Raw genomic sequence first — 16,785 nt, 5'->3', positions numbered from 1 at the left:
CTATCTTACCCTGAGTTGCAGCAGGAGATGGGAGGAAGGGTAACAGAAGATTTTTATTCAAATTAATTTCTGACTCTCTGATTCATTGAGAGAGATGTATGTAGTATACTTTATTTATCCAAAGATAACATAAAATGATCTTAAATATCAGTGTGGTTATTAATACTGAACTTCAAAGTTAGTGTAGTTTTTTAACTTACAGAAGTATAAAATTACTAAAGTTATAACAGTCTCATAGATCGAATTGCCCTGGTGGTTGAAATTAATAATTGGCACCAAAAGCCCTAAGTTCTGATGTAATTGACTCTGAGCATTATTAGAAAGATACCTCTGTGGTTTAAACATTGTCTTGGTCCGTTGGGACTGCTATATATAACAAAATACAAGAGACTGCGTGGCTTGTAAATAACAAATTTATTTCTCATGCTTCTGGAGGCTAGAAGTACTAGATCAGGGTGCCAGAATGGTCAAGTTAAGGCCCTTTTGGGGTCGAAAACTTGTTGTATCTTCATAGGGTGGAAGGCACTAGGAAGCTCTGTGGGATCTCTTTTATAAGAGCACTAATCCCATTCATGAGGGTTCCACCCTCATGACCTAAACACCTCCCAAAAGGTCCACCTCCTAATACTATCACATTGGGCATTAGTATTTCAACATGGATTTGGGGGATACAAAAATATTTACATCATTGCAAACATGAATGAAGCTAATCTGTTTTACCTAATTTTATGAGTCTTTGGCAAGCCATGAGAGGGATTTTAATGTAAATATTTTATTGCTTAACCATTTAAGGAAATTATATTCTTATTAGGATTTCATTTATTATTATCCAGGAAGCACTGTTTCAGCACCCTCCACCCCCAAACTAGGCAATGGACTACTTATCACACTAGGTTTTGGCCTGGGTTATTTTTTGTCAATTTAAGCTCATCCATCAAGAAACATAATTGGTTGATGAAAGTTTTCTTAGCTAAAGTTGATGACTGCACCAGATTTCAAATGTTGTTGCTTTTTTTTTTTTTTTTGCATTGCTGTTTTCAAGATCTGTTTTTGCTGTTTATTTTAAACCCATTTATCTCTGTCATATGTTCACTCTTGCCTGACTTCACTTGTGTTCAGAAGTCATTTATGAAAGTTCTAACAGTATTTGTCAAACAGAGTCTCCCCGTTTCTTCTGCCAGTTAAGTTATATAGTTCTTGTCCTTATTAGATCTTTTGTTTCAACTTTTGCTTCTCTTTTAGAGAATCATGATTTTACTGTTTAATTTGTTACCAGCTGTCTTTATGGCATCATCTTTTAACACATGAAGCAATTCATTTTATGGGGAAGAAAAGCATGTGCCTTAGTCATTTTTCTTTACACTATTCCCTAGCTGTTTATTCTAGTTTCAATTAAGTGAACCTTGAACAAAAAGTATTTTACCGTATTTTTCCCCAAAAAGGTATGCCATAAAGATTTATTTGCTTTCTACTGTTTTATCAGGAATGTGAAGTAACCAGTTGCAACATAAACTTGACTTTAAAGTCATAATAATATTGGAAAGTGATGCTGCAATAGACTAAAATTTATGTTTCGTATTGGTTGGCTTTTTTAAGAAGTAGAAATAGGTTTTTATACTTTGTGAAATAACATTTGCTGGCATTACTTTGAAGTCTTACTACCTAGAAATTTTTTTTCATTGACCTCATGAATGAAAGCCAGCTAAAGAAACAGAGTAGCACATTTGAGGCTGAAGTCTTCAGAGAAGTACAGATTATTCAAATTATTTAATCATAACAAAGTTCAACAATATTTTCCTTTTTTCTTAACATATTTTAGTACATATATATCAATTTCTTTTTATTTTTTTTTAAACTGTCTACTCGCTTTATGGTGCTTCACAGATAATTGCGTTTCTTACAGATTTTGAAGGTTATAGCAACTCTGTGTTGAGCAAGTCTGTTGGTGCCATTTTTCCAACAACATTTGCTCACTTTGTGTCTCTGCATCACATTTTGGAAATTCTCACAATATTTTAAACAAAGGGTATCTTATCTACCTTTGAAAGACAGTGTAGAGGCTGAGATTTACAAGTTTGTATCCTTTTGCTTAAAGGCACTCTCCAGATTGTTTTGAGTGCAGCCTTACTAATGAGGTGTGGAAGGAGAGGGTTTGGAGCTGGTAGGGATAGCCAAGAAGTCGGGAGAAATTCTGGAAAGGTGAAAGTCACAGAGGTGACTTAGGGGACAATAACAAGTAGCCTAACATAAGTCAGTATATATGAAAACAAATCAACCATTTATATGCTGTTAACCTTCTTTGTTATAAAAGAGAATGTCTTCATACTTGGCAAATAACATTTTCTTTATATGCTAAATACATATCTTCTGTTTGTAATTTAAGTACTTATGTAAGTATGCAAGTTTTGATAAATTGGGTTAAAGTTTTATTTTGATTCTCCTGCCCTACAGTTTTTTGACGTTCTTAAAAAATAGTTCCAAAATTGTCAGACATGACCTCTCTAAGTAGAAATCAAGGAATATAATGGATTAAACTCTTTAACTGGGATCCAGAAATGGGAGAGAGAGTTGATTGAAGGTATACTTTTAGATCTTCCTCCACCAAATTGTCCTTCACTTATTATATTAACCTCTCTTTTACCTCCTCTATCCTGAGGCTGCAGGGCTGTCAGATCAGCTGGTATACTTCCAGTGCAGTGAAGGGAAAAGAGCACTGAGCAGGGCCATGGGTTGTCGTACTGTCTGCCCTTTCTTCTTCCTGGTTTTATAGTAGTTAAACTCTATACTTAAAAGGAAATATTAAATGTGGACCACTTTTTATCCACTTGGAAATCCCATTTTCTCCTAGCCTGCCTTTTCAGAAATATACATGGGTCATTTATAAGAGGAGAAAGGAGTTAGTACAATGGTTAGTGCAGTAGCGAGCAGTTGTCCAGAAGTGCAAGCCACTTATCATCAGTTAAAGGTCCCTGGATTGGCTTCATAAATTCTGTGTCTCGGTTTCTGCATCTTATAGATGGAGATATTATCTACCGCAGAGCCATCTGAGAGTTGAGTGAGATACTGCATGTAAAGTACTTTGCACAGTGTTTAGCACAAAGTAGTCATTCAGTAACACTGGCTTTTGTGTTTTAGGGAACTATTCTGATATATATCTCTACTAAGTTTTCTAGTACTTATTACTATTGAGAATCAACTCAGTAGGCCAGTTGAAGTAGTTCTTTGCAGAAGTACAGGGAACTCCTATAGGAAAGGGGACATTTTAGAAGATCTAGTTTAGTTTATTTTGCCAGCAGTTGACATAGTTCCTGTTCTTGTATAGGCAGAGAAGGTGAGGGAGAATAGTAATATAAGCTTGCTTACCTTGCTATATCCATTTCATAAAGTGAAGGAGATTGTTAATAATTATTATGTCACAATTTAAATCTTATAATTCTAGCTTTGAAATGCAAATACTAAAGCACACCTTTGAGTTAAAAGAACAATTTTTGTCTGTTTTTAAATTTGCAGGGTCTAACAGAATTATATTTTCTATTCACTTTGTTAATTTTTTTCTGCAGAAATATTCACAACCAACAAAGATAGGGTGATATAAAGAGCATATAGCAAAAAGTAAAGTTCCACATTCAAGAGAATAGTATTCAGAGCTCCTTACCCTGCTTACTCCTTATCCTTATGAATCATTTCTTTGGCATAGAAATAGTTCATTGTAATAATATCTATATCTATTTGTTCTTGTCTTTTCAAAATGTGTGTTTTTCTTTATTCAAAAGCTAATAGACTGTGACCTTGTAGGTTCAGGATAAATTTCGTCTAGACCTGTCTGATGAAGAGGCAGTGCACTACATGCAGAGTCTGATTGATGAAAGTGTCCATGCTCTGTTTGCCGCGGTGGTAGAGCAGATTCACAAGTTTGCCCAGGTAAGTTCTCTGAGGGCAGCGTGTTCATCTCAGCTTCTCCGTGTACTACCCTAGAATCCTCACAGAACCATACCTTTCCCTGCCAATGACATCTTTTCTGTTTTTTTTGTCAAGCCTTCTTGACATCTCACCAACCTTCCGATGTGAACGTGTTTGATGCACTAGTAACATGCACTAAAACATCCCACTGAAATGTTCTTAGTAACTAAATTGTGGAGTGTCAGCATAGGTTTATCTGTCCTTTGTAGTCAGTGGTGACTATAAACCCTTCTTGAGAATAATCTTGGGTCTAGCAGAGGCCTTGACAAGTGAGACTTGGACACTTGTTGGGTTTTGGTAAACGGTGAAGTGCTAGGAAAGGAGGTTAGAAATTGAGAAAAGCAATGCGTAGCACATACAGGTCTATCTGTAGACTTTTGCTTAGCAGACTCTTTCCTATAAATGTTTGAGGGAAGACTTTTTGATGATAAACCTCAGATTTAAAAACTGTTTTAGTTTTGAACTTCATAATGAGGTTGATGCTGGAAGTGATCAGCAAACAGAAAAATTAGGCCGCTTTCCTCTGCCACATCCTCTCACGTCTCTCCTTGTAAACTCCTTCCTGACTTTACACATTCAGTTAATAATAATTTTACAAATAACCTGAGCCCAAAGCTTGTCTGTTTTAACTTCTCCCTCACTCAGTATACAGAATGTCACCAAGCCTTGTGAGTTTCTTTAAGCATTTTTTTAATCATCGTTTTCTGTCATTTTCCCATTATGGACATTTTAACCCAGTTGTTTTTCACTTTATGATACCTTGGGTAACTAAAATCCTTCATAACTGTTCTCTCTGTTTTAGTATTTTTTTTCTCTCAGCATTCTTTATTCTGCTAAATATTTCAATTAGGTATATCTTCACAAAATACTGTTTTACACTGGGTTTTTTTTTTTGTTTTTTTTTTTTAATTTAAATGTGAAAAGTGTTTCCCTAGTGCCTAAAAGTGACATCCCATCTCTAGGAACTCAAGGCCTTCCAGACTGTTGTGTTCTAAACTTCTTTCTAAGCTATTCCCCTAATACTCTCTTTCTCTCAATATTTTTATTCTCTTCCATTTCTCTGGCTACTTTGCTGTTCTATTTCTTCAGCCCAGAATATCCGTCTTCTTAATAATGAATCACCTTTACAGGTGATTACTCCTGCTTGCTAAAATCCAATCTGTCCTTCCAAGATCTATTCTTAATGCCACTCTGATTCATCTTCCTCTGAATATTAATTTGTACTTTTATTATGAGTTGCACTTATATTTTGTTTTCTATTATAGATATTTGGATACTTACCTTATAACTCCTAAAATGCAAACTTCTTAAAGGACGGGATGTGTATCAGTGACCCAGAAATACAGTGCCTTTAAACACTTAAGAAATATCTAATGAGCATAAGGGATTTTTCTTCCTGTAAATGTTAGCTGATACTCTTTCTTTCTCTGAACAAAACATGTTTCTTCTCTCTGAACACCAATCTGAGTCATATTTTATTATAAGTGCCAACTCAAGGTTTGCTTCACATGTCATTAATCATAATCACTTCTCGAGAGAGTAAACTGTGACTCAGATGGTAAGTAAGTGACTTGTCAGAGCCACTGAGCTAGCTAATGGCAGATCTGGATCAGCATATAGCACAGCAGAATATTTTAGAGCTGTAAGGGAAAAAGGCCCAGAGAGATATAATGACTTAGCCAACTTCATGTTTCTAACAAGGGACAGAATCAACGCTTGAACCCAGAACTTTTGACCCCCCCATATCCAACCAATGATAATCTAGATTACTTTGTAGCTTACCGAACTCGGGTCTTTTTTATCAGAATCCCATATTCTTTTTTATTTTCTACTGAGATATAGTTGATTTACAATGTTATATAAGTTTCAGGTGTACAACATAGTGATTAACAAGACTCCCATATTCTTTATCCCAAGAAGTTAACCTGAAATACTCATGCTTTTAGGTTTCTTTAAATATGTCATCTGTGCTCATACTATTGTACAACTAAAACAATATCAACATAAGAGTAACATAAGAATATTAAATTTAATTGGAACTCGCTTAGGCATTGAAGGGTACCAGAGATACTAAATGAGGTCTTAATTTCACATAAGTCTTTTCAAATTATAAAATTATAGATGCATACTTGTTTCTTAACTAATCTCTGAGGAAGTTTATTTTCCCTTTGAAATTCACATTCCTAAATATACGTTTTCTAAATATTGATACTAATAAATCACATGCACACTCAAATCTTGATGATCAACATCTGTTTTTTGTCACTCATAGCATTTATTATAAGGATGCATTTTGCTAATTGAGTTATGCTAATTTTAGTGCATTCCTGTTAATCATTATGGATTATAGAACCCAGTTTTTAAAAAATGGAGGTAGACAGATACATGTTAACAAAAGTTCTTTCTACATAAAAGAAGTATTCTTAAAAATGACTAAAAAATTGCCAGATACAACTATTATGTTGAAATGCTGAAAAGGCTTATTTTATTCCATCACGCCATTTGCTAGGAAGGGTAGAGATTAAACATTGCAATATTTGTTGCCTAGCAACACCCACCTATTAGTGGTAGAAATTTTCCACTGAAAAACACTTTTATTTGGGTCATTGTCTTTGAAATTGCATCATCAGAACTCTTCTTCCCAGCAGAAAGGTGGAGGTCACTTAGTTTGGATCACTTCCTGCTCTAAAACTATGCCTTTCAATGGAAATCTCTCGCATTGCAGCCCATTTCTTTCCAGATTCTGCTTTTTCCTGTCTGTCTTCACTGATTGATGGTAGAAGTCTGGAGAAAGGGGATGTGATTTTCATTAATCTTAATACATATTAAATCTAATTAAATGAATCTTTATAGATTAGGGTTAGAAATATATTTTTTTGCACACTAAATGTTAAAAAGTAAGAACAGATTGCATTCAGAAATTTTACCTAAGTCCCAGCTCAGGATACTAAGAACAAAGATCACTGCCATCCATCTGGCAAGGACCCTTCCTTAGCCCCTGGATGTTCAAGGAGGAGGAGCACAGGTCCGGGTGGAGGGTCACATGAATGTGCAGTCCCATCTGTGCACCTTTAACTTAAGAGAAGCCAGCTATAGACACACACTCTTACACTTGAGGGGGTTAAAAAAAATAACAGTGAAAGGAGGAAAACAGTGTGTTCCTTACGCCTGACATTTCCCATGTGTCTAGTAAATGTGTCAGGGACTCCCTCCGAAGTGTTTCAGATCCCACGTTCCTCCCATAACATAACTTCTTACAATGCTGAATGTCATTCCAATATTGAGGGTTCTCATTATTTTTGTACAACATGGCCTCTCAGTACAAGCCATCTGCCCCATCTGCTGTTCAAACAAAGAAATAGGTTTTTTGCATCAGTGCCGAGGGGAAAGCTTCCTATTTTGGACTCTTTGAGAAATGACTCTGGTATGTTGCCTTCTGAAGGGCTTTTCTTGAGTAATTTTGTTTATTTATATTCCGTTTTACCTTTATGTACTGATCGTAGTTCTTAAACCCAGTGTAGGATGTTTCCACTGTAACTGTTCTACTCTCATCTACTTTAAGAAGGCATGGATGCAAAAGATGCCCTAAGGAGAAGAGACTAGAGATCATTTCTGATTTTACATTATATGGACCTTATTTTACCATTAGGAATAAAGAACAGCAATGTAAAATATTTCATTGATCAAAACATAAAGTATTGAATTCTGTGACCAAATAGAAATTCTTCCGTTCTAAAACAAAGTGTTTTTTAATTTAGTAAATATTTTTCTAAACAGTCAGACGATTCCCATACACGTGGCTTAAATAAATAACAACAGTATATCATACAAACTATTTTGTATCATTTTGTGTCCCAGATCTAGCCCTAATATATTTGAGTTATCCTATAAGGAATAAGAACAACAACAACAAAGAAACCACAATAGTAGCAATAATAACAGCCTATTGAACATTTAAATGTGCCAGGAATTATGTAAACTTTTTTCTCTTCAATACTTCCTTTAATCCTCACACCTGTGGAGTAAGTGTATCACTAGGCTTGTTTACAGATGAGAAAGCTGAGGCTTAGATAGGTTAAATAACTTGCCCAAGGTCTCAAGGTTAATAGGTGAAAAAGTCCAGATTCAAACTCAAACCCTGGATTGTAGAAATAGACAGTAGTTTCTAAATAATGTTTTTCTCAGTTTACATCTATGTCTTAATTTATTGGATATGAATAGATTATGTGGTGAGTGGTGAGTTTTAAAAATAGACTTGTAAATTTAAAAAATGATCTTTTAATTTTCTCTCTGTAATCTTTCATCTGAGCATCAAAAGAAAAAAAAAAAAAAAAAAAAACCAGCCATGCAGACAGCCAATAGTGTATGACATAAAAAGGAGTTATTGGGAACAGTTAATCCCTGATAAATATGATAAATACGGGATATCACTTATCTTGTACGTTGGCCAAAACCCAGTCTTGAATTTTATCAACTTACATGTGCTCTCTTGTTGCACTGCAGTCAGTACTGCTGCATAACTACGTTAAAACCTATGACATTATATACTGTAATATAGGCACTTGCTATATTACAAAGGTTTTAAGGTTTTAAGATTAGTTATCATAATAGTAGCACTCAGCAGAATGCTCCATAACTTTCAGCTAAAATTCCCTACAGTTTATTTTTCATCAGTACAAATTTAATTTCCTTATCTTTTCTAAGGAAAGTTTTCAGACACTTGAATGCACTCCATGTTAAGATTTGCCTGTTTGGTTCATTATCAGCTTTAGTAAGTTTATTTGTAATACTAACTATTGTTTTCCCTCCCCTCTGTTATATCGAACTTTTATGTAAATTCTTCAAATGTGAAGGGAGTGGAATATTTTGGAACTGGCTCTACTACATAGTGTTACTAATATTTTCCCCCATAGGTACAGACACTTTGAAATATTTATGAAATCTGTTAGAGACCATCTGTTTAGTAGCAGCATTTTTCTCGCTTACAAACATACGTATACACAGGTGTGGATACATAGGTGTGGTTTTTCATTGTTTTCAGGGTATTTAGACTTCCTAGCATGTCAGTGAGGAACTTTCACAGTTTGCCTTTAATCTGCATTTTCAACTTTCATCTTCTACCAGCCTTCTAAAAGAACCTTCTTTGTAGTCCTGATGAGCTACCCTGTGACACTTCCTATACCCAATATCTACTTCCCCAAGTAGTACACCTTTTTCTTTGCCTGGAATGAGTTCCCCACCCATTTGTCTAACTTTCAGGTGTGTGCAAGGGAGGGGTTGGGGGTAAGGGTAAATAACTGTTTCTTTATATAAGCATTTTGTCTTAAAGTAACTTGGGGTCTCCCACAGAAGCTGAACTGTTCCTGGTACATAGTAGGCACCAAATAAATGTATGTGATTTTATGTAAGTGCCAAGGACCATTTGAGACGTTTATTTTCTCTGATACTACCTTTAAGAAAATACTTAAATAGCTTCTTAAATTAGAAATTACATTCCTTTTATTAGCATTAAAAATAAATCTTACCATATTCTTTCTAGAATTGCCACTTTAAATTATATAGATTAAAGTCAGTGAGCATGTTTCATATTTGTACACATATACACTCACGTGCACATACATACACAAACCCATTTGTCAGCACGATTCTTTTTCCTTCCCGTTTTCTTTCAGAGTAATAATGAGGTGAAGTTCATAGAAACAAAGTTTTGTGACACATAAAAAGCATTCTTAATTCCTCCAAGATAAACCAGCATATATTTGACTGAATCAGAGGGCAGATGAGGTGTGGATGACTCACCCAAACAAAATGCCCAGAGTTGTTCTTACTGAGAGAGTGGGTGATTGTACATGTTAAAGACAACAACCTTTAACTGTTGCACATTACTTTGAGATAATTGTGAGGGTGCCTAGCACAAAATAGGTGCTAAAAATGTTGATATCTTTTATTTTAACTTGATATTTTAATATTGAGCACTATTAATGTATTGGCCCCAAAACAACTCTTGACTGGGCCTTTCTTATTCTTTCAGGACTGCTTCCTTTGATTTTTTTTTCCAGACCATTTCTGTACTCTGTATTGTGCATTGGCTGCACTCTGTGGAATAAATTATATGTTTTCACAGTCTCTAAAAATATCACACCAAGAACTAAGCCCACTACTCAAAATAGTAATCATCTATCACTGCAGAATTCAGTGGAATTTTTGCCTTCCTAGTGCTAGATTTGTCTGCCATGTAATAATGAGATCATCTTGAGCTTACAGTTAGCAAACATTCCCTCCCCCAAATATTTGCTCATATAAACTGATTCTTAAGCTAAGTCTTAGGAATCCTGTACATTGTAGTTAATTGAAATCCTCTTCATGGCGTGTAGTAAAGTAATAATTTCACCTTTTTTTTAAAATAGAAGACTTTTTTAAAAAAAATTAAGGACTGGAATTACCTGCGGGTGTTTAGGTTTTTTTTTTTTTCTATTAAAGAATTATATGTCTCTTTCTAAGCAGTTTTTAGAACTATAAACTTGTTTCTCTTTCTTTGTGAACAGTGAAGCTAATTATTTTGTTTCTTTTTTTTTAATTTTTGTAGTACTGGAGAAAATGAAATTGGTTTGGCCCATCAAGATGCTTGTCTCTGTAAGAAAACTACTTTAGAAACAACATGTGTATAATGAAGACTTCAGGCTAACGAGAAAGGAAGAAAATATTTAGTCTTCAAGATACCATATATCCTAAATGTTACAGGCATCCTAAATGCCTGAATTCTGTTTCCTTGGTTGTTGTTGCTTAAATATGGTCCCGAAGGGTTTGTTCTGAAATATTGTATATATTTATTTTCAAATGTACACATTGTTAATAAGCTAAGAAGTAAGAATTTTGTTCCAGAACCACGTACATATTATGAGAGCTCTGAAGGAATTTCATGTTGAAATAGTAAAACATTTTAGTCTTCAAGTTTGAAAGTCCATTTTTTTCTTCATCTCTTCACATCAGATGAGCAGTTATATGATTCTGGATTGTCTTAGTTTTGGTTGTTTGTTTGTCTCTCCCTCCCTTGTTCCCTTTCTCTCTTCTTCCTTCTCCTCTCCCCCTACATTTTTTATTTTTTAATTTTTTGGCCTAATCTATAACACTTAAAGTTTTACACGTTATGACCTATTCATTTATACGTTGAGAATTGTATGTATTTCAAATAAGATAGTAATTTTTTCTTACAAATACTGTTTTTTTAATTTTTTATGGTTCATATTTCTCTTAGGCTTTAAGTACATAAAGCAGGTTATAAAAATGTAGCTATCTGAATAATTGACCAAAAGATAATATGGCAGCAGCTTTTCATATTGAGCCTAAAATATTTTTATGTGTAAGCATAAATTGTCTTTCTACAATAAATTTTTTTGTAATGAAAACTTAGTTTTCAAGAGCTTTTAAAAATAGCTCCCCTAGACCTGTTAATGTAATATATCCTTTCTGATTAAAGCAAAATAATTTTTGGTCTTGTAAGACTAGAAGTCCTACTAATCCATCTAGCTTTTTTGCCTCATGGAACTTTAGGGAGAAAGAACAAACACAAACTAGAAGAGCAACACAGTAATAATCTTCGCAAATTAATGTGTCGCAAAGTCATGCGATTTTGTTTTGGAAGATAAATAATATCTCATTCTTTTGGTGCTGAATAAATATTTAATATCAAATGACAGAAAAGATTAAGAAGGTTAAATTTAGGCAGAGTTTCAGAGAATGTCATTAATTATAATGTTTGTCACCAAATTCATATCTGTGAGTTTGCCTTGTTGGGGTGGGGTTCCCAGCTTGAAAGCAAGCATATATTTAAGAGATATCCTAGAAGCATATGGAATATGGCTTGTATAAAACATACATGCAGATTAGAAAAATGGTAAAGATGAAAAGGCCTTTGCAAATTATCATAAGAGAATAATGACTAACCTAATTGGCAGGCTTCATCCTCTCTCTTGCTTTTTCTTTGCTTCACGTATTTCCATCATTTTTTGTTGCCTAGTAGTTTGTAACCAATCTGCATTCTTATTCTTTTAGTCCTATTTCTATTGGTACCAAAAAGTTCTCAAAATGGCACTGCTGAAAGTGACCACTCCAACTTTCTGAACTCTTTTAATTCTTTATTTGTAGCTTTTTAATTGACACTTAGTGGGTAGTTTTGTTATAGTTACAGAGGTTGGCAAACATTTTCTGTAAAGGGCCAAGATAGTAAGTATCTTCAGCTTTGGAAAGCATATGATCTTGGTCACAACAACTGAACTCTGCTTTATGAGTAAAACAGTCATAGACAACATGTAAACAAATGAGATGGCCAGATTTGACCCTCAGGCCATAATCTGCTGACCCCTGTTTGAATTAACTATAGGGCAAACAGTATCATCTTAATTATCTTTATAAAATCCATAACATTTTGCATAGATAGTAATGTATATTTATATTATATGCTCTATATTTTTTGGACTAGTATGAAATTGTATAATGGCAAACACTGACAACTAGTAAGGAGGGTTGATCATGAGTAACCTTGTAGTCCATGCAAACTTGGTACGGATTATGAGTGAGATAGAGCTTTCTAGGAAGGAAGACAGGTATTGACTGAAGATGGATAGCGGCTTTGGTTTTGCAGAAAGTATTTTGGCTCTGGGTGGTGAGCCTACATCAGAAAGAAAAATGATTCATCAGTTTCAATTTCTATTGCTCACAGCAACCTCTGTGCTCCTACTATTTTCCCCAAATGCCATTGTTTTTATAATGTAGTCTGTATTTTCCTTTACTATCATTGCCATTCAGATTCTTTGGCAAGTTTTACAGTGTTTCAAGCACAACGCTTGCTTTGAGTTTGAAGAAAGTGTTTGTGAGGACACAGTGCTTTAATTAAAAATTATGAGTGTACTATAGTATTCAGAGTGAGATTTCTGAGTTAGGGAAAGAAAATGTGGATAGCAGCCACTGTGAGTGGAGCTATCAGAAAAAAGTAAAGTGTGGTTCACATCCCTAAATAAGGGGTTGATACAACCTGATTTTTGTTATTCTCCATATACTAGGGTTGTATGTTCCCCAGCTCATTTGTTTTATAGAGTTTTCAGTTGGGTATATATTATAATAATAATAGTCAACATTATTTATAAGGGCTTACTATTATATATCAGGATTATGCTAATTGCTTCATATGCATTATATCACTATTCTGTATAGCAGTCCTGATGGAGAATTGTCTCCCCGTTTTCCAGAACTTTAAGACAAGTGAATCATCTGCCCAACGTAAGGCTGCAAAGTGAGAGCAGAGTTAAGGGTTTTAAGTTGAGTTACTCAGATTCCAGTGATCACAGTCTTGACCATCAAAATCTCCTGGCCTTCATTTCTCACTGAGAGGTAATGGTACTGACCTCTAGTATGCACATGTGTAGGTATGTGGTTCATTAGACTTGAATCCCCCCAAACAAAGCCTGTTCCTTATTTTTTTTTTGTCATGAACAGGATTACCAAAGGTACGGGCAGTAGTCAACAAATAAAACAAATTTCTAAGAAACTGAGTCGTGTCATCATGCCACATGTTCACACTTGCCTTGAAATAGGAAATAAGTCATTCAGTAAAAACATACAGGCAAAATAAATCTTAAACATGCAACTGTTAACCTACAATCACGATGTACTTTATATTTTTGCACATAGATCTAACATTGCAATTAAAAAAAAAAACAGATTGAGACTTAGGAGGATTGGGGGGTTGGGGGGAGGCAGGTAAATTTCAAAAACAGCATGAATTTTCTATAATTAATACAGAAAATACACTGGTTTTCCCAAATGAATAATTTGATATGTTAACACTTCACCATAAAGAATGCATGCCACCTGGATGGGATCCTGGCACAGGAAAAGGACATTAGCTAAAAACTAAAGAAATCTAAATAAAGTGTGAACTAGTTCAAAACAAAACAAAACATAGAATTAGTAGCCTCAAAGTATGGCAGGGGACTTCCCTGGTGGTCCAGTGGTCCAGTCGTTAAGAATTTGCCTTCCAATGCAGGGGACGTGGGTTTGATCCCTGCTCGGAGAAATAAGATCCCACATGCTGTGGGGCAACTAAGCCTGCACGCCACAACTAGAGAGACAGCTGCAACGAACAGCCCGCGCACCCCAACAAAGACCCAGCACAGCCACACACACGCAAAAAAAGTATAAGGCAGTTACTTTGTAGAAAACCCCACAGTTTAAGTTTGTCTAATTTTCCTCAAGATTTGTTCATTTTTGGTGGGCCAAAAATGCCATGTACTTCTCAGGGCCTCTTATCAGAAAGCACATGATGTGAATTTGTCCCATTCCTGGTGGTAGTTACTTTTATTACTTGGTTAAGATGTGTTTTCCAGCTTTCTTCACTCTGAAGTTAATTTGTATTTGATACTTACAAATTAGTGAGCAATTTATAAGTGTTTTATGGGGAGATACTTTGAAACTGCAAATATCTTGTTCTTTACCACACTTGTACCCACCAGTTTTAGCATAGATTGATGATTCTTGCCTGAATCAAGTATTACTATGGTGAAAACCAAATGGTGATTTTTTTTTTAATTCAATTGTTCTTTCTACACTTGTTAGTTAGTGATCTACTGTTAGGTAGAGCTCTCCTTTCTCCATTATTTATTCATGTATTTATATTAGGATGGACTCTTTTATTTTATTGTACAATGCATTCCTATAATCACTTATTTTGTTGGTAAAATTGCCCCAGGACTGACCTGACTTCAATCTGGTGCATATGTCCCTGACATGACTCGGATGTTCTTGAGCCCTTTCTTCCTTTTTGGCACAAGATGATCCAGGCTCATCTTAGGCTTTATGTGCCCCAGCCCTGGAGTAAGCCATTTCTCTAAAGAGTCCTAGTTCTTTTCTGGTTCGATTTTACCAGATAGCTCCCCAAATAAGGTGTCTAACTTTTCTAAAATAGAAGTTATTATAGCATCCCAGTATTGCCATTCTAAAACTCTGGAGTCTAAACGGGGGGGATATAGATATAAATAAGCTCAGTAGTAGAGTAATCCATATCTGAATGAACCATAGAATTTAGCTATTTCTTCAATTCTTCTCAGCTTTAGATCATCACCACCATTATCTTCCTTGAGACCATCAGGGCCAGTCTTATCATGTTCTTTATCTCTGTTTTGTTAGCACAAAGAAAACGAGACCTCCCTAGGTCAATGAGAACGGTCTCTCATTCCCATACAGCTTTGTACAACCCGTATCTCTCAAACCTCTGGAGTTCCTTGGGCCATCATCAACAATCTATCGGTGTCAAATTTACCTTCCATGCTGTAAAACTAGATACTACACACATTTTTTTTTTTCCTGTTCTCTCTTTTTAGAAGAAAAATGCAAGTAAAACCAAGCAAGTTAGTTTAAGGAATTCAGTAAAGTCAACAAAAAAAAATCGCAAAAAGTATATCCATCCTAACATACACACAGATTACCAGCCATCAAAGAAAACCAATGATGTGTAGTTAACTTTAATATTGAATGGTTAGTACAATGGCTAGCTCAGTAAGTGTTTGAAAAATGAGTAAAAAAATGGTTAATTCCCAATTAACAAGAACATTAATTAGAACTTCCTTCACCAACTTTAGTTTCAATAGGCTAGTTCCTTGATCAAACATTTTATTGTCAATCTAATAAAAAGAGATCTGAGACATTGAAAAAAAAAAAGGTTTAACATAAACTTGGTATACAAAACCGCAATTCCACTCCTAGGTATCTACCCAAGGTAAATTAAAACATCCACATAAAGACTTGTATACAATTGTTCCTAGCATGATTCATAGTAACTCCAAAGTGGAACAACTCAAATGTCCAACTGATGAATGGCTAAACAAAATGTGATACATTCATACAATCGGGTACTGTTCAGCACTAAGAAAGAACTACTTATACTGCAACAATAGTGAAAGAAGCCAGACACAAAAGAGCACATACTCTAAGCTTTCATTTACCAGTGAAGGTAAATCTTCAGCAGAAAGCACATCAGAGGCTGCCAGGGGCTGGGTATGGAAATGGGAATTGATTGGAAAGGGACAGTGAGGGAACTTTATGCAATGATGGAAATGTTCCAAAACTGGAACATTTACTACATGTACTAAGTTTACAACTACATTTACTAAAAAACATAGAATTATGTTTTATGACATATAAGTTGTAGCTCAGTGATGCTGATTTTAAGATAAGCGATCCTAAGCAACTCACAGTCTAAAGCCAGGAAACACTGGCTTTCTACCTCACAGGAGCCAGGCAGACGTGGCTCACGGCAGTCCCAAGAGGCACTTTCACGGCGACTTCTGCCCAAACCACCCCTTCCAGCCCGTGTCCGCCTGGACATCACCAGGATCTCCAGCTTCACCTGCGCTGTAGTCGCTGCCCTGGCAGACACCACCTCCTCCAGCACTGCTCTCCCAAGTCGTGGGAAAGCGACACGATACACATTTCCAGGGTTTCTGGCATGGCAGATGATGAAGGACCGACCAGCCCAGGCCGCTGCAGGGGAAGGAGAGGAGCCCAGGAAGCGGTGGAGGAGCCGAGCGGGGTGTGGGGCTACACACGCCCACAGACTCCCAGTTCCTTAAAAGTCCACCCGGCTCAGTGCAGGATACCAAGTCCATTTATGAAAAGAAGGCCAAATTGGTATTCTAGGACAATTGTAACTCTTCTTTTTGGACCAGGTGAGAAATTTGTATGGCATTCCAAAACATATGCTAGGAATGCCCAGGGTGCTGGTCCACTTGACAGTGTTACTGCTGTAAGCAGCTACTATCAGCTGCCAGGTAG

The 16,785-nt window shown here is 35.6% G+C and overlaps 1 protein-coding gene across 5 annotated transcripts in view; it reads left to right on the top strand.

The window, feature by feature from the left end:
• PIK3C3 (phosphatidylinositol 3-kinase catalytic subunit type 3) overlaps positions 1-10,911 on the top strand; it is a 161,681-nt gene extending 150,770 nt beyond the window's left edge. For 4 of the 5 annotated variants that reach the window (XM_082416000.1, XM_082416003.1, XM_082416001.1 and 1 more), the window contains exons 24-25: positions 3,796-3,921; positions 10,547-10,911. In XM_082416000.1, the coding sequence (XP_082272126.1) occupies positions 3,796-3,921; positions 10,547-10,561 (141 nt within the window). In that variant the 3' untranslated portion in view covers positions 10,562-10,911. Of the gene's footprint in view, positions 1-3,795; positions 3,922-10,546 lie in introns of those variants that run through there. The other variant, XR_014251495.1, reaches the window with a different exon arrangement.
• The last annotated feature ends 5,874 nt before the right edge of the window (positions 10,912-16,785 follow it).

This window comes from Balaenoptera physalus (assembly GCF_965194825.1).
Source record: "Balaenoptera physalus genome assembly, chromosome: 12".
NCBI lineage: Eukaryota > Metazoa > Chordata > Mammalia > Artiodactyla > Balaenopteridae > Balaenoptera > Balaenoptera physalus.
Note: the sequence above shows the minus strand (reverse complement) of the source record. Positions and strands in the feature narration are given on the sequence as shown.